At 44.2% G+C, this 25,617-nt stretch overlaps 1 protein-coding gene across 3 annotated transcripts in view; it reads right to left on the bottom strand.

Annotated features, from left to right (window-relative positions):
* Positions 1–25,617, bottom strand: part of GRIA1 (glutamate ionotropic receptor AMPA type subunit 1) — a 307,614-nt gene that overhangs the window by 18,829 nt on the left and 263,168 nt on the right. For all 3 annotated transcript variants that reach the window (XM_036848990.1, XM_036848988.1, XM_036848991.1), the window contains exon 13: positions 21,580–21,827. In XM_036848990.1, coding sequence (XP_036704885.1) covers positions 21,580–21,827 — 248 coding nt within the window. The remainder of the gene's footprint in view (positions 1–21,579; positions 21,828–25,617) is intronic.

Below are 25,617 nucleotides of genomic sequence, written 5' to 3'. Positions count from 1 at the left end.
AAGTCACAAAAGAAACAATTAGGCAAATTTCAGGAAAACCTGAGAAGTAGAAGAGGACAGAATCAGATTAAGATGTAATTAAACACTTCAGACATTTCAGGACATAGAAAAACAGATTCATCAGAAGGCCATGGTTGAGTCATTTTCCTGAGGCTCTCATAACAATCTGACTTCATCTGCTTGCCTGCTGCTTAGGGTTAAAAGAGAAAGGCAGTGAAGGGTTATGAGACTCTTAGGTGGAATCACCATGCTCAACAGTTGACAGCTTTGGAGGACCACAGACACCTGCTCCAGTAAATCAAGTTAGTATTTAGCAGATCCCAAGGCAGGGGTTTCTGGCCACATTAATGACAACATGTACAGATAACATATCCAGGGCCATCTGCGAGGGCCAAGGGAGTGGATCTACATTTCTGTACCCACAATCCTCAGTTGTACCACTGAGACCCTGTTCAAGTGTTGCATGTAAAGGTTTATGTGCTGGGCCCACTGGTGCATGAGTTAATGGCTGGAATAATTTAGTTGACTGGATTAACCTCCTTATCCTTCAATGCCTAATCTAGTTCTTTAGGCAAGGAATTGGCCATATTTCAGGACATAACTTGTACCATCTCCCATTTCACTGCTTCCTCCTAAGGATTTCTCTGCTGATGGTGACACCTTAAGTTAAGGCTCATTTTTACTTAACTCAGCTGAGGTGGCTTCACAGGCCACCAAGAAGCAGTAAAGGGATGAAGGAGAGGGGTTCAAAGGAGCTATGTTGATAGTAGGCAGCAAGGGGTGATAGTGATGGGAAGGCAAATGGTCCATCGAATCCAGTCCTTTCCTCATGGCCTCTTGCTCTGATCCTTTTACTATTCTGGACTTTCTGATGCCTGTTCTACCCCACTGTTGAGTTTAGACAGTGGACAGGGCAGACATTTTTATTTTTGTTGCCTTTGTTATTAGTTTGTTTTTGAAAGAGCTAAACTTTGGCTATTTGGTGACTCTAGTGTGATAAGAAGCATGTTGCTCCCTCCCTGGAAAACACTTTTTGACTCACAGGAACTCCATTTACTACAACCATTACCTTTTATTTATGTTTGTCAGTCGCTGGGCAGCTAACTAGACTGTGGCATATGGATCCCCAAAGGCAAAAGAGAAAGACTCCAAATGCTGTTTGCTGCCTGAAAAGGAGTTCATATTTATGATTTCGCTTACCCCATATTGTGAGTTTAAATGTGGTAATTTTCAAGCTGGGAAAACAGTTTCCGTTAACAGATCCTGGAAATGTACTCTTTAGTCTTGCAGATACCTTTGTGGGCCAACTCCTTCCCTTTTCACATGCTCGCTCTCAAAAACAAAACAAAACAAAACAAAACAAAACAATCCAAAAATCCCAAAAACCAAAGAAACCAAATGGACTCTAGGTTTGACAATACACAAAGTACTTTGACTGGCCCCAAGACTTTTTTCAGTGTAGGGATGTACAGCCACTACTTAGGTTTTGTGACCCTTCCTTCTCTCTCTCTTCTACCTCTCCATTTTAAGGGAATATAGGTAGAAAGACTCAAAGTGGAGGTGGGTGTCGGTACAGGGACAAAGGAAACTGGGCGTAGGAGGGGAAGGTGCAGGGAACAAGTGAAAGAGAGAATAAAGATTGGTGTTACCATGTCCTTAATTCTCATTTTTGCTGTGAGCTGGGTCTCCTCAAATAGACTGTTGGATCCCTGGAACACAGATAATGGTTCCTGTGTTTTTAGGCCTCTCTCCTGACAACATTTAGTACAAGTGCTCCATGCAGTATAAGAGATTGAGAAAGAAATACTTTATTTCCCCCCAAATGAATGAATGAATGGACAAAAATTAAATGCAGTATCATCTTACGTGTTTCTAACTCAGCTGTCTGGCAAACTTACCTATCTGGAACATAATGGAAAAGGACCAGAAAGTGTGCAAAGAAAATGCACAGGGTCATGGGGTGATCATTGTAGTTGTTTTATTGAGGGCTTATTATGGGCCAGGCATTGCATTAAGTGCTTTACATGCATTATTTCATTGAATCCTATTTGGTTGTCATACTGTTGCACTTTCCATTCCACAGACAAATACATAACTCGCCTACGGTTCTAACCCAGCTCTGTGTGACTCAAGTCCATGCACATAACCAGCTTTCCAGAGCTGGGGTACTGTATGCACTGACAAGCCCCCTCCAGTGCTCGCTCAGGCCCCACACTCGCCCAGTCATTTCTAAAACTTTTATTTTGCCCACAGCAGTGACACCCAAGGATCTCTATTCTCTAAGGCCACAGCAGAGCAAAGGCAGCAAATGAGGAAAACCTCCTCATAGGCCGTTTCATAAGATGCTAATCTACAACTTGACTTTTTTCCTTTCCTTTTTTTCCTTCCTCCCTCCCTCCCTCCCTTCCTTCCTTCCTTCTGACAAAAATGATGGTCCTAGAATGATGATCACTTGGGTTCTTGTTCTGGTTCTGGCAAACTGTCCTATAATATGTGTTTTCCAGAAGATCCACCATATTGTAAACCAATGCCGTTGATAACTGATAATGATAGAATCCTCAAGAAAAGGCTATGCTCAACGTGTTCAAAATAGAAGTTAAAGAGGTATAAATCGGATTGTAAAATAGTCCCTTCTAAAAATATTACAGGCAAATAAAAGCCAAGAACTTAATAAGATAAGAACCGAGATATGTGCAAAATCCAGGGTCCTGGATAGCAGAGGCCATGCTCCAGACTAGCAGTAGTTTCCAGACATCTAGATTTCACGGATGAGGAAAAAAATATAGTGCAGGAGGAAGAACTAACACAGATGTGTGTTAAATGTTAACTTTGCTGAATAAAAATGTTTAAAGAGAGCAACCAGCATCTAGCATCACCTCCCTCTCATGGAACTGGTGACACTCGAAGAGTCAAAGAAACAGGAAGGACGACGTTTCAGAATGAATTTAGACACGTTGTCCTTATTTTCTTCTGTAATTTGAATAAAAAAACCAGAACTGCAAGGATCTTAGCAAGGCATTTATAAAGGGCTCAAATATTGACGTTAGTTATGACATTTACTTGTTTGAGTAACCAGATCTCTAGCTGAACTTTTCTTATGCCAAATCCTGTGCTTGGAATCGAGAAAAACAAACAAACAAACAAACAAACAAAGAAACATAAAGCAAACACACAAAACAGAATCGGGTATGGTCCTAATTCAGCAGAGCAAGAGTCATCTGAAAATTCCCAGATTTAGACAGATGTTCAGTATAAGGGTGATGATGGTCCTGGGTCGTCGGGGAACGCAGCTAGGCCTGTAATCACGGACATGGTGATGTGCATGACATTCACTCCCCAAGAGGGCCAGTGAGCGGAAGACACCCTCAACTTCCTGAGCCCTGATCCTCAGCCACAGGAGCTGATGGGTCCAGGGGAGCCTTTGAATCAATGAATTATCTTTGGAAGTCTTGGGGAGAGAGAAGTTGGAATTCTGGAAATATATTCTTTAGGATGACTTTGTACTCATTAAGGTTCAATGTATTCAACTTTGCCACCGTGAAGAAGTATATTATCATATACTTGCAGGGAAATTAAAGTTTGGAAAAAGCGAAAACAGCCAAGGGAGATATTTCAGATGATTTTAACTGGCCTCAACTTATGAAAAGCTAAAGATTGAATTCGGGCCTTCAATCCTAAAGCAATTGTCCACACTTCCACTCTTTCCTTCAAAACCTTGAATTCAAGCATCTTAGCAGTGTTGTATAAAGCAACCCTTGGAGTTGATGCCCAGCCTGCACTGATATGCTTGGCTTCTCCTCCTCCAAAGGGAGCTTCAGTTGTTTTGTTTTGTTTTGTGTTTTTGACTGTGCCGTGCGGCACGCAGGATCTTAGTTCCCCAACCAGAGATTGAACCTGCGACCCCTGCAGTGGAAGCCAGAATTCTTAATTCTCCTTAATTCTTTCTTAATATCTGGTTGCCCTGCAATGCTCCTCATGTTTTCCTTGAACACCTGATTTCTCCTTGACCTTTCCTTTAAAATTCCCTGGCACCTAGCAATCAATTCATTGCTCTGCCCACCATTGTTTCATGTGTATTATTAGCCTTAACCTTTCACTTGATTATAAAGCCTTTGGAGTAAAGAGTCGATGTCTTTGGGTCAGCTCCCCAAATATTTATGAGGGCCAATTAAGTGTTAAGTACTGTGCTAGGTACTTAGTAGGAATGAAGTTATAAACCTCATCTTTCAAGGAATGTACAGTCTAGTGTGGGAGGCGGAAAAGCTTCTCAATAGTCCTTGGAAGGCTAAATCTGATTTTACAACAAGGGGTATGGAAGTACCAGAAAAGAGAGAGGTTAGTTCTGATAGTGGGTGGAAGTGAGAAAACCTTCAGGGAGTCCTCTGTGCCAAGGGAAAAAGGATATCAGAAGCCCTGAGATAGGCATTACAGGGCCTGGGGAGTGTGGTCATGATGAGGGGAATTTCTGGGAGATGAGGTTACAACTGCTGAGTCCCAGCTGTGAACATCCTTGAATTCTATACTAAGAAGTCAACGTTTTACCTGGGCCAGGGAGATATGGAAGGTGTTTAAGCAGGGAGAAGCCTCAGACCAGCAGCCCTTCTATACTAAGCACTCAGTACTAAGTCAATAGGCATCAATTAATTACCCAATGTAATGACTCATGTAAGAGAAACAGACAACATCAAAAGTTGTAACCCCGGATCCAGGGATAATGGAGATGATAGGTCACTGCAAAGTAAACAGGGCTCACTTGGAAACTTGGGATTGGTTGTCAGTGGAGGAGGAATTAGATTTATTCTCTGAGATGCTGGAGGGCAGTATTAGATCAGGGAGACAAAGCCACAGGGACACAGATTGCTGCTCAGTAGGGTGGCAAACTTTGGAGCTGTTAGAGCTCTCTGGGAATTGTTATTTGAAAAGTATCAATTAGGTAAGACATTGTTGGTGGGACGACTCCTTGTCAGGAAAAACATGGAGGGAATTCATGAAGGAGAGGCAAAGTTGGGATTCAATCAGTGCGTCCCAGAAGGCTGGTCCAAAGAGCCACGCCAGTTTGTGATGAAGTGTTTACTTATCAATGGGAAAATGAGGAAAGAGAGGGTTGCATAATCAGTTTTCAGAGAACCGAAGTTTCCCGTTGAAACGACAATCCTTTGTGTGCAATTGATGATTTGCTTTCTTCTTTTTTAGTGTTAACACATTTCTTCTCTTACTAAATGATGTTGAGGACAGACGGTAATTTTTTGTTTTGTTTCTTTTTGTATCTTTCCTTGGTGAGATAAAAAACTGTCAAGTGTCCCACGCCACCCCCATTTCCTTTTTGAGCATTGATGGTCCGTGACCTCTCTAGCCTGGGACCCACTGGGCTTCCAGGAGAAGAGGCTTCAAGGGGCTCTGCATCTGCCCTCAAGAAGGGGGAGTGTAGCTACTGATGAGTGAGATTTGAAGACATTTAGGGGGAGCCATGAAGAGTGGGAATTTCCGTGCACTGGATAAAGGTTAATATACAAACAAGTATGGTCATTCTAACTCTTCCACGGGGCTGGGGGCTTCCAAGGCCCAGGGTGCTGTCTCTGTGCAGAAGGCCCAGCCACTTCCTTTCTCCCGTACAGTTTTCCCTTCGTACGGCTACGGCCTGCGGAGGAGGAGGAGGAGAACACCGCTTCTGCTGAGGGTTTTGGGGAGAAACCTTCTCCGGTTGTTTCTTTTCCTTTGTTGAGATCAGACCAGGTTCATTTTGCTGGGAGTGAGAGGCCAGAGCTTTGGCAAGAACCGAAGCTTGCTTGACCTGCCATGCTTGGGGCAGGTGGGGACGGGTGGTTGAGTCTAGGATAGGACTGGGTGTTTGGAGACCTGGGTCTGGACGGCACTCTCTTAATCGTCTCCCTTTTGGACAGTGGTCTCCAAGACCCCTTCTGTCCATAGTCCAGTGTGTGACATCGTCAGTGTGGACCATCTAAGGCAAACACCATCACTGGGCGAAAAGCGAAGGGTCCGTAGGACTCTTCTGGTCCAGTAGCTTGGGGTGGTGGGTGAAGTGGGAGAGGTTAACCAATGACCTTCCAAGTGGAAGGAAATAAAGAGTTAATGGGGTTATATCAGGAGCCTCCATTAAAATGCAGACATCCTCAGGTCTCCTTAAGGGTCAAAGTTGCCTTCACGGCTGGCCATTCCAGGTAGTTTCCCCTCTTAAGTGTACCCAAGGGACAGACAGTTCTGGGATCTTAGGAGCAGGAATGTTGGTCAGGCAATGAGTCAGTCAGAACACAGAGGTTTTGTCTTTGGTTTCTAACTCTACAAAACAACACGAAGGAATTGGTTTAAAAGAAAAAAAAAAGCAAAAACACATATAGCACACTCTCTTTTCTCTCCACTTGGGGTTGGAGGAAAGAGTCTGAAGGCCTGATTTGAGTTCCTCACTCATCTCTGATCGAGTTATACGACAAGTCCTGTAACTATACCTAGTCCCTGTTGGCCTGGGGCTTTCCTGGTTTTAGCACTGAAAGTCCCACATCTTGGGAACCTGCTCAGTGCTGGGCAAACCAGGACAGCTGGTCACCCTAACAACTGTACCTCAGTTTTCCACTTGTAAAATGGGAATAATTCTCTTGCCCCAGCTGCCTGTATTGTGAGAATCAAATGAGGTGACAGATGTGAAAGTGCTTTGAGATTAATTCTAGACAAATTCAAGTGGCTGGACTGGATGTGCCTTGAAAGCCATACCCCTGTGGGTTGGTACATGTTCTGCATAGCACACTTTGCCGCTGCGGAACGTATTCATCTTTCAGGCTGCTAATGTATGTTGTTCTCTGCAATGCTTCCTGCAATGGCCCAGGCAGAATGGATCTAGCCTTCCTTTCTTTCCTGCTGTACTTGCCATCCAAATACAGCAGACTCATGACTTCATTATCCATCATTTACTCCTCCAGCTAGACTGAGATCTCTTTAATGGTAGGGGCCCTGCTCCCAGCAAGATAGCTAACACAGTAGCTGTTTGATAAATGTTTGCTGAATGAACGAGTGGTTTTAAATTTCTAAGATATATGTTGTACCGCATGTTTCTTGAACCTCCAGAAACTGCACGCTCGTTTTACATGTGTGATACGTGTTTCTGGCCCTGTAACTTTCTTTAGGGTCCTGTGGCTAAGATTACCTGATGCAGCACAGAGATCCAGATGGGGACCTGAGGTCTGGCCCCTCCAGCCGGGGGTTCTACAGACAGAAAGCATTTCGAAGGCACGTTTGATCCCCAGGCCACCCCATAATGTGAGACGCAGGTGTCACCAGTTCGTGGCAGCTCACAGTACACCACATCTGGTCTCGTAACGTAGGACCATCTTCCAGCAGCAGGCACGTGGCTCTGTGTCAGACACCTCGGAGATGCTTGCCAAAAGATAACGGAGGGAATGAATGAAAGTCTTCCTACCATTAACAGAGGGAGTGGAAACACCATTCAGGATGAGAGCCAGCCCACTGGCCTCATCTTGGCCACCTCTGGTTCAATGAAAAGAAGAAAAGCTGGGCTCGTTCTAAGGACTGGCCAGCGGAAGACAGATGTCAATGTGAAAAGAATGCTGGGCAGACCAGCAGGACTATTATTTACTTGTGGACTTTAAAATACACAAGGTCATAATGTAGGAGAATGATCTCCAGTTATAGAGAATGGCTCCTGGGGAAGAAAGGCACGCTCTGATCTCCCATGTCCCCACCCCGGCCCTGAACCTGTCTCCAGCTCTCTCTCTCTCTCTCTCCTCCTCCTCCCCCTTTCCACTTCCACCTCCAGCCCCTCATCTCTTCCTTTAGCAGCTCTATGCCTAAGTATCTTGTATAATGGGATTCTATGAGACATTTTCTATGAGAAAATGATCCCCCTGCGGAAAAAGAGTGATAACACAGATGGAAAAAGAAGGCATGAATTACCATCTCTTTCACTCTGGTACTGTATGCTTGCTGTGTCTTTTACCTGAAATACCTTTCTCCCCATCTTGCTCGTAGATATTCTCCCCACTGGTTCAAGGCCCTGTTCAGGGACTGCGGCTTCGTACTAGAGGCCTTGCTAGAACTTCCACCCTGGGGAAGGGCAAGGTATTAACCCCTACCTGCATGGTTTTCCCATGTTGCCTTACCTATTGATTGTTCAGTCAATGGATCTATCTGTCCATCTATCTGTCTGTTTTTATGGTACTTCCTCTCTTCTTTGGATTAGTGTTAGTTGTTACTGGGTTGAATCTCCTTTCTTTCCTTCTCCCTTAACTGTGACAGCACTCAAAAATTTCAGTAGTTCACACAAAAATCACGATTACTAGTTTCTTTTGAAAAATGAGAAGATCTGGCAATATTCCCATATGGCAATATTAGACCAGAACTGAGTAGAGGCCGTCCCCTCTAGATAGGCATATATTCTTTTGTTCACTAAGTCCCCACCATGTCCTAGGATACCCCAGAGACCGTCACTTCTCCATCTATAACGTAGCTTAGTGGATAAGAGCACAGGCTCTGAAGCTGGACTGCCTAGGTTCAAATTCTGGTTCTGCCATCTGCTAGCTGTATGACCTTTGATAATTTACTTAACGTCTCTGTGCCACTGACTGATTATCTGTAAAATGAGGTTCTTAATAATACCTACGTCATTGGGTTTTTGTGAGGGGATTACATGAATTAGGGAATGCATATGCGGATTTAGAGGGTCTTGCCATATATAGCAAGTGCTCAATAAATATTAACTGTAATTATTATTTACCCTAAACTGTGGTTTTGTTTCCTCATGCCTCTATTGAAAATGAAGAAACCACATACGGGTTTACCCCTGGTCCATTTCATTCATTTTCTTTTCCTGGCCCCCGGGAGCATGTAAGCTGCAGTCCCTGCGTTAGATTTTGGGATCTAATCTTGGGAGTGCCAATGTCATGATTTATGCCTCTTTGCTTTCCTTAAAAGTACTTACTTTAGTGCTTTGATGATACTATATGGGGGATGTTGGTAGAGTTCAACTGCATGATCATGGTCATATACTTTCACGCTGCTCCTAGGATAATCACTGGTAACAGCGAAAGGCACTATTAAGTCCCTTTAAGAGTTGGTTGATTTAATTTGTAATATATGGTCTATGCAACAGGACTAGTATTTCCTGGTTCTCTGAAGTAGGCAGAGCAAACACATCAACTGACTTGATAACCTGCTCATAAAGTCACAGTATACATGGAAGTTGGCAGGGTAGAAATCAGTCCATGTGACATGCAATCAATAGGAGTTTCCTACAAGCTAAATTTTTTCTTAGGTTCTGTGGGACAGTTGGCCCTTGCTTTGCTGAACTGTACCTTGAATTATAGGTGGGGAGAAATAAAAAGCAGTAAGAGGAAAGAGACTGGAGTGGGGAAAAGTAGTGTTTATGGGACTCAAGGAGACTGGCTTGACTAGTACTATGATTTTTTTTTTAACATCTTTATTGGAGTATAATTGCTTTGCAATGGTGTGTTAGTTCCTGCTTTATAACAAAGTGAATCAGTTATACATATACATATGTCCCCACATCTCTTCCCTCTTGCGTCTCCCTCCCTCTCACCCTCCCTATCCCACCCCTCTAGGTGGTCACAAAGCACCGAGCTTATCTCCCTGTGCTATGCGGCTGCCTCCCACTAGCTATCTATTTTACGTTTGGTAGTGTATATATGTCCATGCCACTCTCTCACTTCGTCCCAGCTTACCCTTCCTCCTCCCCGTGTCCTCAAGTCCATTCTCTAGTAGGTCTGCGTCTTTATTCCCGTCTTGCCCCTAGGTTCTTCATGACCATTTTTTTTTTTTTTAGATTCCATATATATGTGTTAGCATACGGTATTTGTTTTTCTCTTTCTGACTTACTTCACTCTGTAGGACAGACTCTAGGTCCATCCACCTCACTACACATAACTCAGTTTTGTTTCTTTTTATGGCTGAGTAATATTCCATTGTATATATGTGCCACATCTTCTTTATCCATTCATCTGTTGATGGACACTTAGGTTGCTTCCATGTCCTGGCTATTGTAAATAGAGCTGCAATGAACATTTTGGTACATGACTCTTTTTGAATTATGGTTTTCTCAGGGTATATGCCCAGCAGTGGGATTGCTGGGTCGTATGGTAGGGAGGCAAGAATATACAGTGGAGAAAAGACAGCCTCTTCAATAAGTGGTGCTGGGAAAACTGGACAGCTACATGTAAAAGAATGAAATTAGAACACTCCCTAACACCATGCACAAAAATAAACTCAAAATGTATTAGAGACCTAAATGTAAGGCCAGACACTATCAAACTCTTAGAGGAAAACATAGGCAAAACACTGTATGACACAAATCACAGCAAGATCCTTTTAGACCCACCTACTAGAGAAATGGAAATAAAAACAAAAATAAACAAATGGGACCTAATGAAACTTAAAAGCTTTTGCACAGCAAAGGAAACCATAAACAAGACGAAAAGACAACCCTCAGAATGGGAGAAAATATTTGCAAGTGAAGCAACTGACAAAGCATTAATCTCCAAAATTTACAAGCAGCTCATGCAGCTCAATATCAAAAAAACAAACAACCCAATCCAAAAATGGGCAGAATACCTAAATAGACATTTCTCCAAAGAAGATGTACAGATTGCCAACAAACACATGAGAGAATGCTCAACATCATTAATCATTAGAGAAATGCAAATCAAAACTACAATGAGGTATCATCTCACACCGGTCAGAATGGCCATCATCAAAAATCTACAAACAATAAATGCTGGAGAGGGTGTGGAGAAAAGGGAACCCTCTTGCACTGTTGGTGGGAATGTAAATTGATACAGCCACTATGGAGAACAGTATGGAGGTTCCTTAAAAAACTAAAAATAGTACTATGATTTTTTTTTTTTAATGTTCTTCCAGAGGAATAAATTTCATTCCCATGGGAATAGGGAATATGATTAAGAGGTCATTATGCTCTTCTTCTGCTAGATGTCTGTGTGAGGAGGGATGAATAATATATGTAAATTTCCCTGCCTGACTTTCTTTTGTTTGAAAACTGCTGGCTTACTACCTCCATCTAGTTGGGAGGAAGTGGCTCTTTTGGTTAGGGATTCACCTGGGCCTTTGTCCCTTACTCTCCGTAGGGAGAGGCTGATTAGATATGATGATCCAGCCATGATCCCAGCCCACAGGGCCACTCATAAAACATTCCTGAAACAGATGGCCCAGAATTTCTGTGCAAGTGCTCAACTCAGGACTACCCCTACCCTTTCTTTCTACTTCCAGACAAATGGATGGAAGCAATGTGGCTATTAGCTGAACGTTTGTGGTACCGAGTGTAAAGGGAATAAAACTATACATTTGAACATTTCTGTTCCCTGGTATTCTGCAATTTCTGCCCCACTGTAATGAAAAGAAGCCAAGAGAGGTCTGGCCCAGAGAAGGCACTCACCACTTATTTGGATGGATCCCCAAACTAATAGAATAGATGGTGAGTGGCGAGGGGAAGCAGCAAGGTGAGGGGGAAGTTGACTAGCAAAGGGGATTAACATCCAAGAACTCCAGATGCACCATGAGCTCTTCGTAAGTGATTTTATTTATTCTCAAGACAATCCTGCGGAGCCTGTTTTAGGATCCCCATTTGGAAGATGAGAAAACTAAGCCTCAGAGAGATTAAATAATGACAGTTAACACTTCTTAGCCACTTTAGTATGTGCCAGGCACTGTGCTAAGCACTTCATATGATCCCATTTAACAACCCCCGAAGTTTATGTTAGTGCTACCTTCAGTTGTTATATTTGGGAAAGTCAAGGCTTCGGGAGGTGAAGTGTCTGAGCGACTTTTGTCATTAACTGGCAGCCCGTGATTCATACTCAGCCCTAACTTCAGGGCCCCAGTGATCAGTCGACGGTCCACACTGCTTATTGCTACTTTCCCAAGATCACATGGGTTGTAAATATGGGAGACAAGGTTTGAACAGGGTCTGATCCACACAAAGCACATTGTTTCCCACACCCACAAGCCCTGAGTGACAGAGCTGGGACAGGTATCCAGACCTTCCCTGTCCTGGTCTGCCTTTGTGTAACAGCAGCTGCCTTCTTAGAAAAGGCAAAAAGGCTGGGCAAGTCTGAAAAAAAGTTGCTGAGGGGAGAGAGGCAGGGGGAGGGTGGGAGGTTGAGAGAGAGAGAAAAGAGGTGCTATTTTTGACAGCATCAGCCTCTTAAAAGAAAGCAACATACAATTTGTGTATCAGCGGGAGAACGCAGTGCTTGGGCAGGCAAATCACAGCCCGCGCTGGCCTGCTGTTCTCGCTGCGGTCAAGGCCATTCGTTTCCCGTGGGGTTCATCTCCCCACATCCATCCTTGTCACCTTGCTCTCTCCACATTCCTCCTCTCTCTCCTTAATGTGTTGCTCTGCCGTTTACGAGCTTCTCCACCAGGCATGGTAAAAACGGAGCCCTAACAGGAATAAGTGCGCGTTTGTCTTTGGGACGCCACCAGGATCCTCCAAAATAAATCTTGCACCGTGGAGCTCCAGCCTAGCCCAGTGCTTCAGGAACGAGTGCTTTGGCTGTGGAGTGCAAATGGACCTGGTGTCTCATTTCCCCTGATGTTTTCAGGATGCCACCTTACAAGTTGACAGAGGCAGGGAATGCCTCTATTAGCACGGAGGTGGAGGTGTGGAAGAAAGGAGGGTTTGGGAATCAGGGTTTGTAGTTAAGCCCTGTCCCACAAGTCACTTTGAGAACCTGGGCAAAACATCACCTCTCTGAATCTTAGCCTCCTCACCTGTGAAGGAAAATGATAATGCCTAAATCAAAAGATGAGAGAAGGATGACTGCTTGGACATTGCTAGGGTGCTGAATGCATTCGTTTCGTATGTATTGATTTCATACCTCGCAGTAGGTACACAGTAGGTATGAAATGAGTGCACAACTCCTCCCCCTCCTCCCCTGCCCGGACACTTATGGTAAAGTCAGTCTAAAGTGGTCTGCGTTTGACTGTTGAACTCCATCAAAAGCTCTGCAGAGTTTCTGGAAGCATAAAACGCTTTAGGGGTGTTTTTGTTTCAGTCTGTCATGGGCAGGTAGGAAAGCCTAACAAGCAATGAGTGTGCCCCTTTCTGCTGTTAGGCAGAGGGTAATGACGTCAGCCTGTGACGTGACCCTGCCCCTTGCACTGTGTGCCTGCCACGTGCAAAGAGTGCAGAAGGGAGGAAGGATTCCCTAGGGACTCAGGCAGTGTAGGCAGCGGGCCACCTCCCTTTGTGGAGCCTCGCTTTTCTTATTTGTATATGGATTGGCTGGGACTAAGTTGCGTGTAGGTGTCGGGGGGAGGATAAATGATCTTCTTCCTCCAAATAATCATCCCTTCCTGATAGTTTCCCTCCTTACGTCCACGCTTGCCTCACATGGTTGGGAAGATCCCGACCTGGGATCAGGTGGGCTGGGTTGAAAATCCAGCTCTCCACATGGTTGGGAAGATCCCGACCTGGGATCAGGTGGGCTGGGTTGAAAATCCAGCTCTCCAGTTTCCACACCAGGTCACCCTGGGCAAGTTCCATAACCTCTCTCTGCCTCAGTTTCCTGAATTGTACAATTAAGGTGAAAGCAATATTACCTTCCCAGGGTCGTTGTTAGGATTACATAAGCTAGTGCGCATCACATACTTCAGAGGAGTGCCTGGGATGAGTCAGTGCTTGAGAAATGTTAACAATAGGTCTTGGCATCACCACTAAAAGGCTAAATCACGCCCCCATCCCCCGCCCGGGCTTGTGCGCTGGGCTGCTGCGCCAGTCTCCTAGCAGGCTGTCTCGGTACTCTCTCTGAGCCATCCCACGTGTCCTGACCCGAGAAGCTTCTGTACTGATGCAGCCGTCCTCTGGCAAACCTCCAGTCTCTTTTCAAACACACACACACACGCACACGCACACACACACTTCTGCTTGCCTCTTTGTCCCTCCCTTCTTTTTTTCTCTCTCCCTTTTTATCCCCTGATTCCCTCCCTCTCTTTCTTTCTCTCCAGCTCTTCTGAGGATACAGGCGAATCCAGCCTCTCTGCTTGGAGACCTTTGTCTCTGATCAGGCCCGACCTGGGTCACAGAGTTCAGGGGGTTACCATGACAACAAGCATCCCTGGCTACCCATCAGGAGGCAAGGACCAATTGAAAGGGACTGTCATTTCCCTGGGACATACTGCATTTATTCTCAACAGTGGGCCCTGCACCAGTACCATACTATGGGAAGAGGGTGGGAGGGAGGGAGAGAAAGAAATATCAGGTTTTTTTTTTTTTTTTTTTTAGTGTGTTCTCTGTGGGGGAGGATCACAAGTTGTTCTCAGAGAGACGTTTTATTTCTAATGCAGCCAGTGTAGGGGGCTGAGGGTGGGGCTCATGTGTATTTCTGATGAACACAGTTGGTTTCACCAAGAAGAAAAAAATAAGTTATTTGGCTCAAAAGTGGCTTTCTGGTAGGTCTAATGGGAGGAGGATAGGGGTGGAGAATTAACATTAATGAGTACCCTCTGTGACAAGCACTTTATGTTATTTCATCAAAACTCAGAGCAACTGCAGTGAATTGTTATTACTCCAATTTTACAGAAGAGAAAACAGAGGCTCATAAAGTTATAGTGACTCAGGAAGCTAAGTCAAACTGCTGGTAAAGTAATGGCCCTTGACCTTGAATTGAGGCGGTTTGACTCCAAGGATCGCGGTTTTGACACTCTTCAATGCAGTTTCCCCGCCATTCTCCCATTATATTAATCTTCCTTTTCTTTCCAAGCCACTGCTTCCTCAGAAAACATGTACATCTCCCTTCCCTGACCTCTAACCTTGCCTCCCAAAGTGGGCTGCTGTCCACCTCTAACAGAACCACCTAGGGGACTTGTGGAAATTGCACATTTCTGGACCCTACCTGGACCTGCAGGATGAGGCATCTCAGGAATCAAGAGTCTAGAAAGGGGCATTTTAAACCAGCTTCCCTAGCAGATTTTAATGCATACTAAAACTGGGATATTGTTCTTTTATGGCAATAGATTCAACACCACCAAGACGTCACTTGCTTATTTGTTTCCCAGTTACATTCTGGGTCAGGGTGATTCCCTAAAAGTAGAAAACTCTTCTCAACGGCCTTGAAGGTACAATCATGTCACATGGTCCCAGTATGGAGGTGGGCAGCTAGGAGACCCTCAATCCCTGGAAGTGAGACCGCTCCCCATAAAACCTTGTGACGTTTCTTCCTAAGTCATGGCCTTAACCTCTCTCCTCTTTTTTAGCCAGATGCCAATACAGACGAGTGGTTCTTAGGAGATATTTTCCAGCCTAGGGTTGTGTGAAGGGAGAAAGATATATTCAGTAGGAATGCGATTGAAACTAAACTGTTGATGAGCAATCTTGAGCTTATGTCCAATTAAAAAATAAAATAGATATAGACAAGATACAGTGCAGTAGGAGGAAGGTAAAGGTAATTGGCAGCCTCTATCATTCTTGCGTGTGTGCCAGGAATTCTGTATCCCTCCCAGAGGTGCCTTTCTCAATCTTCTAGGTGCCCCAGAGGTGAAGTTGAGGTGGGGACACAACTGCCCATTTTCTGTCCTTGCCTGAATCACTTCGTACCTGAGTAGTTCTGAAGCAGGAGCACAGAAGTCCCAGGAAGCTCCCATGACAGAGTTCTTTCCCAAACTACCAAGTCTTAAAGTAAAGCCTATGACTGATGACAAACATAGAGCCGCTTCTTCCATCTGTCCCCATCTCATTATGATCTGTAACCACATTCATTATCGCCTACCAAAATGACCACAATGGCTTTCTAAATGACCTCCCTGCCTGTAAGCCTCCTCTCTTTGGTACTTGTCGCAAACCACTGCCAGGATCATCTTCGGGAGTCTGTCTGACCGTGGTCCCTCCATCAATGGCCTTCAGTGACTTCTACTGACATCAGATAAAAAATACAGAGACTTTTGAAATCCTTTGCACTGTGCCCACAGCCAGTCGCCCTTGCTTATTAACGCATTCTCTAGTTAAGGTGGATTCTTGTTGTTCCTGAAAGCAGTCCCTATGTTTTCCCACCGCTGTGTTTGTTGTTATTCTGTCCCCTCCATCTGGAGTTCCCTCTCCTTACGTCTTATCTATCACAATTTCTTCGGGGCCTAACTTGGATGTTACCTTGGCCTCGAAACTTTTGGAAATCCTCCCATTCAGATGTGGACTGTCCTCTTGAGTGTTCCCGGCTCTCTGAGGGCATTGAGCAGAATAACAGGTATCTGTGTAATACTGCTCATGAGCTGTGCTTGACTGTGCATCATTTAGGGGCTGGGATCGCTTCTCTCTCACCACCGTTCCCTGAAGTGCAGCGCACAGTTCTTTGTGTGGAGAAGACACATGTTTGGAAAGGAATCTGTGAAGCTGCGTGGAAAGCCCAGGGAGTGGGTCTTAGACCCTCACCTGCTAAGCTGTAGGAGAAGGCTGCACTCTGCTCCTCCCATCACCTTGGCTCACACGTCTGGCATGGATAAGACACGTGACAGAACACAAACACATCATGATCACAGGGACCAGAGAAGACGCCGCGGAACCACAGTCACAGTTAAAGACCAGACTTTGACCAATGTCCCGATTAGGGTATAACTCTTAGCAAATCCATTAAACTCCTGATAGATGGTTTGTGAAGGAGAGTCATTAGTGGAGATTTTAACTCAGGCCCACCTGGTGTGGATTCCTTCTTGAATGGGTAAAACAGGGGTCATGCTCCCTTAGTTAGGAAATTTGAATACATCGTCTCTAACTGAAGGGAGTCTTTATCATAATAAAGAAAAGAGACTTCAGTTCAGACCAGCAGATACATTGAGTTGGCAACAGAAGGGCCAATAGATCACAGTTAGTGGATTTACCTATTACCTTTCCCTAGTGACCGGCATTGGCTGCGTAGGTCTTTATCCACAACCTCAGGGCTTCGGAAACAAGATTCAGCCCCTCACCCAATCCCAAGCATGCAGTGACGGCCAACAAACAGCATCTGTTTCAAAGAAACACCACCTGTCCAAATGGAAAATCAAGCACTGAACCACCTCGCTTCCTGAGTATTTGTTTCCAGAGCAGAAGAGACAAACACGCCATTCTGTCACTGCCACAGCCTTTTAATGCTCTGTAGGGACAAGCCTGGCCTCTGCCAAGTAGACTTGGCAAGTTTTAGAGGAACATTTGGGCCTTAGATATCGGCTGTCTGACCTTCTGGGGCAGAGCTGGGTGATCTGCCTTGGAGGAACCTGGACCTTTTTCCAGGCAGGCTGGAAGGGAGCGAATGCCCCGCAGGTGTGGTCAGGTCTGGCTTTATGGAGAGTGGTGCAGGGGACTGCCAGGGAGGTCCTTTCTGGCTGTGGACACTGGCACTAAGTCTGGAGCACATCTGCCTGTGAGGGCAGCCAAAGCCCCTCCCCTTTCACAGGGCAGAAGAGACGTTTGCAAAGTCTATAGTGTAAAACACTCCTAAAGAGTCTGCAGCTTTGTGAATGACTAGACAGTCTTTGAAAAGGTATTTTCTACGATTCTAAATAATTTGAAGACAACATTGATTTCCTCTGCCATATCCTCTTTAAGCACATTTAAGCCCCTTTTCAATGGGGAACAGAGGTATCACGTCCTACCCCTTTACCCTTCTCCTCATTTTCCACCTCTGTCATGCAGAATGGTTTGCTGGGATCAGATCAGTGAGTCTAAGATTGTTGCATCAGGCACATGTGTCTGTGGCATTTGGCTTGCCGTGACTCTTTGGTGTTTGACCATGACTTGGGGAGTCGGCATCATTTGGGGGCATGTGAGACAGAGACCTGAAGGAAGCCGGGCTGGACTGTGGGCGTGCATGTGTGGTTACTCATATTTTCTGTAACCGTTTTGCAAGGATATGTTTCATGGGACCTCTACACTGCTGGTTGCTAGAATGACTCCTTTTATTGCAGAGATGAGAAGTAGGCGAAGAGGGACTTTCCCAGGTCAGAAACCCAAGGCTCCCTTAGGATGAGCGTTGCTCTTCTGTTTTCGAGTCAGGGAGCCCCATGGCTATCATAAAGGTTGCCAATGGAGAGAAAGGAGCCCTGGGAGAGAGCTGGGGGCATGTGGGCTCCATTTAGGTATTCTTGACTTGCACATCAACCATCAGTGATCTTATCTGGAAGATGTTCCTGTTCATGTCTCTTTCCCTTTCTGTGTCTTTCTCAAAATCAATAAATGGCTTGTTATTTCTCACAGAGATGTAAGCAATAGAATTAGGTGTTTATTTATTATAGAGTTGAACTATTTTCAATATTTACACCAGAAAGAATCCTTGGGCATGCAAAACCTATAAAGGCAGTGTTACTGCTCAAAGACGTGGTGCCTTAAAGAAGAAGGGCATTAAAGTGAACATTCACTATCACCTTTTGCCTTCAGAGTGGTGAGTGGATGCTCTGGGCTCCAAAAGTCTGCATTTTTAATTTTTGAGTTGACGGTGATTGTTCGCCCAGTTAAATAGGTGCTGGGAACCTGGCATAAGTTCGGTGTCCTGCCTTTAACAGTGTTGTCAGTCATAATGCCCAGCCCAGTGTGAGAGTGAGTACATCCACGGGCTCTGGAGTCAGACTGCCTGGGCTTGAAATCTGGCTCCTTTATTAGCTGTGTCCACCTGGTCAAGTAACTTAATTTTGTGCCTCCGTTTCCTCATCTGTAAAATGGGGATAATGGTACTTCATAGGGAAATTAAGAGGATAATATGAGACACTGCACATAGCACAGCGTGTGGCATGTGGTAGGCAGTCACTCAGTGGTAGCTTTTATTGTAGTGGGAAGTCATTTGAGTCCCAGATGACCTGATATTTACGTTCACATTACTGAGTTTGTCACCATGTTCCAGGCACCCATGGATAGGGTAGGGTGGTAGAAGTAATGTATTGAGTGGGCAAATCGTGTCACCTTCTGTACCCTTTTTTTTTTTTTCAACTTTGCATCCAACTATTTAGATCAAATGATGTCCCTGACTCATAAAGCCTTCAGTAAATTGTAATTCTGCAGCATCATTGGTGTTCCTGGACCTATAAGAACTCATTCTCTACTTTGGGCCTTTCTAGGGTGATGTTCTATAAGTACCGAAAAGTTTCTTTTCTTGCCAAGCACTATCCTCTGAATCCCCTTTGAACTTTGCCTAAACTTGTACAAAGAGTTTTTTAAGTTCTTCCAGACAAAGATGCATGATTAATAAATACCGGGCCATTTGGTTTCCCTTTATTAGGTCCCATACAATTATTTTTACACTCCTACAGATATTGTTATTTCCTGATATTTGGACAATTGCTTACAATTCTTCCATGTGTTTTCATTGCTCTTCAAATAAGGACAAAAATCCTTTACAAAATCTGTCTGCATTTCATTATTCTCCAATTGTAGCTTAACTTTTTCTCCTCTTTATTATTACCTGTGCTCCAGGAGTACTTATCTTCTTTTAGTTTATCAACTGTACCATGATTTCTTGCCTTAGAGTCTCTGCACATTCTGTTCCCTCTGCCTGGACTGTTCTCTTCCTCTCCCCTCGCTATACTTAGTTAACTCCTGTTAATATGTCATATTTCAGCTTGGAAAAAAAGCATCCTTGGAAAAGTCTTCTCAGCCACATCCCACCTATCCTGCACACCAGTTGGACCTTGTTATCTCTGGGTGTATTTGAGATCTTCTCTGTGTCTTTATTGTTCTGCAGTTTCAGTTGAATCAGCTGCTGATTTTCATCTGTTTGTCCTGCTTGGGACTCATAATTTTTGAATCTGAGTATTTATGTTATCCATAAATTTTGGAAAATTCCCTTCAAATATTACCTCTACTTCATCCTCTCTTGTCTCCATATGGAACTTAAAGAAGATGCACCTGGCATTTTTTCTCTCTCATGTCTCTTAGCCTCTTTGGTATATTTTCTATCTTTTTATCCCTCTGTGTGATATTTTAGGGAATCTTTTCCTATTTTTTTCCAGTGTACTCATTTTCTCTTCAGCTCTATCTGATTTGCTGTTTAACTCTTCCATTGAGATTTTATATTAATGACTACATTTTTTTTTCACTTCTGTAAGTCCTAATTGATACTTTTCCAAATACGTCTTGTCTTTTATGATAGTGTCTTTTTCTTTTAAAAGTATTTTTGATTACTTTTATGTTTTTACTTATACTTCTGATTCTTGCTCATGTATGTTGTCACATAATTTATAACTTTCCCTTGCTTAGGGCAGACGCAGAATAATTAGTTATGCTTTTTACTATGGTTTTGGTTTCCTTTTCCCTTTGTGACCTAGAGATTTCTTAACTTGCATTTAAAAGGCTATTTGTTATATCTTTCTCCAGCATATCTAGGTGTTTAATAGTGGGAGTTTTATTCTGCCAAATTGCTGGAAGTAGGTGTCCTCTAGGTCCCCTTTTATAGACTATCATAATTGTCATGAACCATTAAACAATAATCATCTGTTTAATGCCTTTCTTCCCTGCAAGAATGTAGTTCCATGGGACAGGGACTATGTATTCCAAATTGTAGCTCCAGCTCCTAGCCTAGTGCCTAGAATGTTGTAGGGATCAATATTATTGGAATAAATGAATGAAGTGGCGGCAGAGGTGGCTCTGGATGTCATGTCAAGATGGGTTAGGAGCCTCTCTCCATCTTTTTACAACCTTTTAAAACACTCTCACCTTTCCTTGGATGCTACCCTTCCCTAAAGTGATTTAATCACTCTGTAATTGACACAATGTCTTACAGGTGACGTCACACTGTATTGCTTTCGTTTACCTTCTATATAGATTATCCCATTTGAACTGAAAACCACTTTGGACCTAGGAAAGGATGAGATGGTTTTCCTCTCTTTATAGATGAGGATACTGAAGGTCGGGAGATGATATGTCTCACCTTTTGTAAGACAGTCAGTAGTAAATCCCAGAGTTAAATATAGGTGTTTTGACTTTAATTTTACAGGACTCTGCCTTAGCTGTTTGGAATGTATACCAGAGCTTCTTTATGTGAAAATAAAGTCCACTTTGCTTCTTTACTTAAATACCTGTTTCTTGCTAAAGATATCACCATCTAGGAAAGAATGGGTGCTACCACTCGTTTGGTGCTGTTTCGATTTCCACAGCTAGAATCTCAGGACTCAAATGACTTGATTTTTCATTTGGACCATGTACTTGCTCCTTTGGAGACAAACATTACAAACCACCTTCTGTCAAAGAATCCAGGTTGCTGGAGAGCCCTGTTCGTGGCCTAGTCGGATGTGGAGGTGTCTGGTAAAGGATGGTGTGTTACAGATCACACAACAGAAACACAAGGTTCATCAATGTTTACCACTTGGAGGGGTAAGGCGAGGCGTGGGAAGGGAACACATGGGCAGCGACAATCAGAGCAAGCTGAGGCCCCCGGGTCAATTTCCAACCTCAGGGCTGAAGGAAGATCTTGGGTGGCTGGAATCTCCCAGGCCCACAGGTGACTAAGAAGAGACCTCTTGACAGCTCCCACTGTGGCCCTGGAGCCATGTGGCAGGCACAGCAGCTTCCTTTCTGAGGTAGGGAGGGGAGAGGGAGTACCAAGGAAGCAGATCTTGGCTACTTACCTTAGGGCGGACCCCTTGGGCGTTGCAATGCCATAGCCTTTGGAATCCAAGTTACCTCCCACTTTCATGGTGTCACAGGGTTTCCGCTGCTCAATATATTCATTCATGGTGGACTCTAGAAGGTAGGCGTATTTGCCTTTGGATTTCCTTACTCGGATCATCCCCTCCTCCGTGGTCCGCACGAACACGGATGGTTCTGCTGACTTCATGTACGTCCACATCTTCTCAAACACGGCGATTTTAGACCTCTGGCAGGGGACAGGAACGAAGCTGGAATTAAGCGCTGGCTGTGCGTGGCACGGAGGTCGGCCCACACGCAATAATGAAGAGCCAAGTGTGGCTTGATCACACATTCATGAGCGAGATTAGCTCAGGAAGAAACAAATTATCAGTGATTGCAAAATAAGAGGCTCTAATTAGTACCAGTAGGCTTCAAAGTACAAATATCTTGCAAATACAGAATGAATAGGCGAACTCAGAATCTTTTAATTACTGCTGAATAGTTATCGTCCTCTGAAATATGGGGAGAGTTAAGAAACTGAGGCTCTGTCTGACTTTTCAAGACATCAGAGGACCTATCTGTTGTTCAGTAAGGTCATATTCACAAAGCCCTGAAGAAGTGGAGAGCTGACGATAGGCGGAGTCTGATTTCATAGTTAAAGGACAACACGAAAGAATTTCTAACAGATCATAGGTGCCAAGTTCCAGTCATCCCGTATTGCAAGACTGGCCCTCAGAATGCAAATTGTTGTCTGATAAAGTTAATAACTTGGGACTTAATACTGTCTTCTGCTTACATTTCAAAAGCCTCTACATCCAGCCAAGCTGCTTTCCTCATTTCCTCCTGAACTCATTTTGGGCCTTCCTTCCTTCGTGACTTTGCCTCCTTTGTTCACTCCCCTGGATATGTTGGTTCCCGCCAGCCACATCCTACTCATCATCTCACAGATCAGAACAAATCCTGTGTATTCTGAGACTGTCTCGGTTCCAAGGACAGTAGCTCTCAAACTCTAGTGGGCACCAGAATCATGTATGGAGACTGTAAATATGCAGACCCCCGGCTCTAAACCTGGAGATTCTGATTCAGCAGGTGTTGGGTGGAGCCTAGAATAAATCTTTTTCACAAGTTCCCTAGGTGATTCATCTGTATGGTCCGTGTGGCCCTCACTTTAGAAGGAGTATTGTGAGGATTGATGTTCCTCTAGGACACATTGTCCAGGCACCCACTGGATGTCCAGGCTAGACTTTTAGGATTGAGAACCATTCATACTTGGGCTTAGGTCTCAAGTTTGTGAACACTACCTGAGGGTAGGGGACGTCTTCCCTTCTGTGGGTCCTGCACAGAGTCTAACCTTGCATCTGTCTAGTAGGTTCTTAGTTAGGGCCCATGGTCTAGGACCTCAAATCCACCCTCTCACATGTGATACTCTTCCTAAAAAGCATCCTTTCCCCAACAGGTAGATGTATTTTAGGGCTACTGGTATCTGGCTTTTGAAAATGCTTTTGTAAATGGACAAGTGTTAAACACATGTAAGGGACTATTTTTTTAAAGACAGTTACTACTAGAGTTAGGCCACCTATGTAATCTAGTGGTTGATATATAGATTACAGATTCCTTTAGTATAAAATTATCATTATACATGCAATATGTCATTATTCTTTGCACACAATATCAGGTTTATTTTGTTGATATCAACAAGCGTTGGCAAAATATTGATATACAGTTAGCTTGTTGTTTGAGCCAATAAAGATATTTGGACCCAGGAAAACTCTAGGTCTCAAGGAAAAATGAATGGAGATCGTTACTGAGAATGTCAGGGAAGCGTTCGGTAGAGTGAATTGTAAGATAGTCTATAATTAGATAAACGAGATGATTTGTTTCACTAGATGGTTTACAATCTGGAAACAACACTGGCCTGGGGGTGAGGAACCCTGGGTGCTAGTCTTGGTTCTATTGCTAACTTTACTCATTTGTTCTATAAGGAGTTTGGACATGGTAACCTTTACGTTCCTCGCTAGCTTGAAATATTTGGTTCTTTACGTGAATATTTATCATTCAAGCAACAATGTCCAGGTGAGAAAAAAAAAAAAAAAAAGAAAGGAGAAAAGGGAGGGAGGATTTCAAAGTTAGGAAAAGAAATATCCGGGACCAATCGTAGCATCTACAACGTATTGAATATTCTCTCACAGGAAACAGGGAAATAGATAAATTCAGCTGTGACCAGATTTGCGGATCATCTTCCAGGCACAAAACCAGTAAGACACGCAGCAGGGCAATCGCAAGATGCAATGTGACCTGACAGCATGGTCACAGCGGGGGAACACTGGGCTGCTGACAGGCAAAGCTGCAGAGCGCTCTGGGCAACAGTATGCAGGAAATTAATATGTCCCCTCAGCCTCACCCCAGTGCCCCCAACGCCGAGGCTGCGCTCACAGTCGGTCAGAGTAGAACTATCAGGAAAATCTCATCTCCAGGAATGCAAAGGCCAGGCGAGTGGCAGGGAGGATTGGAAACAGGCTTGGGGTATTTGTTCTTGGATCTCTCCTCTCATCCGCAGCTCCCACAGCCCTTCACACATCTTAATTAAACTGTCGGTGGAGGATTAAGTGACTCTGGGTTGGGGCTGCTGAGAAGCTTTGGGCTGCCACGGGGATGAGAAGTCAGACTGTTCAGAGGTAGAATTCTTGTTGCCCTACTCCCTCCTTCTGCCTTATGGGGGTGGTAGGTGACCTTGTCTCCCCACCCACCAAGGTCCTGGTGGGATAATTCTCAAGGTCAGCGTCACAGAGATGGAAGGGCTCACAGGACACATCGGGTCAGCAGCACTCTTTTTTTTTTTTTTTAAAGGTGAAGAAACCGAGGCCCACAGTGTGGCAATGAACTGTCCAAGTCATGTAGCTTGTTAGTGGCAGAGCCAGGAGGAGTAAAACCTCATCTCCTGATTGCACCCCTAGTACCTTTACACTGCAACTAGCTGTCTCCCTCATTTTATGCTTTATGTTTTACTGGCTGCAGGACTCTGGGAAAGTAACATAACATTTCTGAGCCTCAGTATTTCTCTCCTGACAATGGCGATAATATGTACTCATTGCACAGTGTTGCCATGGAGATTATATGAGAATAGAACACTTTAAAGAGGTAAAGTGCATACCCCAATGCCTGGCACATAGTAGGTGTTCCATAAGTGGTGCAATTACTACTAATAATTATGACTTTTCTTCCGGTTTGACTTTAGGGTAGAAATGCCCAATACATGTTTGGCTTGGTACCAGTTTCCCTTCCTATATACATGGCAGACATTGATAGCAATTAAAGAATTCTTTCATACTGAGCCCGATGTGACCTCAGAATCCCTCTTAACATAGAACTCCAGGCAAGCACTCCTGACCAATCAGAGTGAACTATTGATACAACCTATTTGCCTAGTCTAATGAAGTAAGCCTGGCTAGGGCACAGAGCTTGTCGAATATACACTGCCTTGGTTCTAAATGCCTACTAGCACAGTGCTCTGGACAAGAGATAGTAATATGTCTATTTCTATAGTTATTAACAGAACGTGGAAGTCTTAAGTCTTAGCTGTGCCTCTGAATTAGCTAGGACGTGCACATTTTCTTCTTTGGACCTCACTTTCCCCAACTACAAGAGTGGAGGGTTAGACTGGATTTGTCTATGGGCCCTTCTAGTAACTTGAGCGATCTTTAAAAAAAAAAATTATTAATGACACCATCCATTAGGACAGTGTGGTTCAGTGCAAGAATATTTGGGTCGGAATGAGGAAATTCAGATTTTGTACCCCTCCCGGACACTGGCATCATGAATTCCCTGCATCTCAATTTCTTGCCCACAACGTGGACACACAACCCCTGTTCTGCCTTAGGTCACAGGTGAAACATAAAGGAGACCGTGGATAGGAAGGGGCTTTGGGGGCTGTAACATGCGAATGTACCAGGGTGGAGATCATGGGTATATAATGAGTGGACAGATTGGGTGGTTCCCCAACTGCATCAGCAGGGCCTGGGGCATAGAACTGGCTTTAT

This window comes from Balaenoptera musculus, chromosome 3 (genome assembly GCF_009873245.2).
Source record: "Balaenoptera musculus isolate JJ_BM4_2016_0621 chromosome 3, mBalMus1.pri.v3, whole genome shotgun sequence".
NCBI lineage: Eukaryota > Metazoa > Chordata > Mammalia > Artiodactyla > Balaenopteridae > Balaenoptera > Balaenoptera musculus.
The sequence above is the reverse complement of the archived record's forward strand: the minus strand, read 5'-3'. Positions and strand labels throughout refer to the sequence as shown.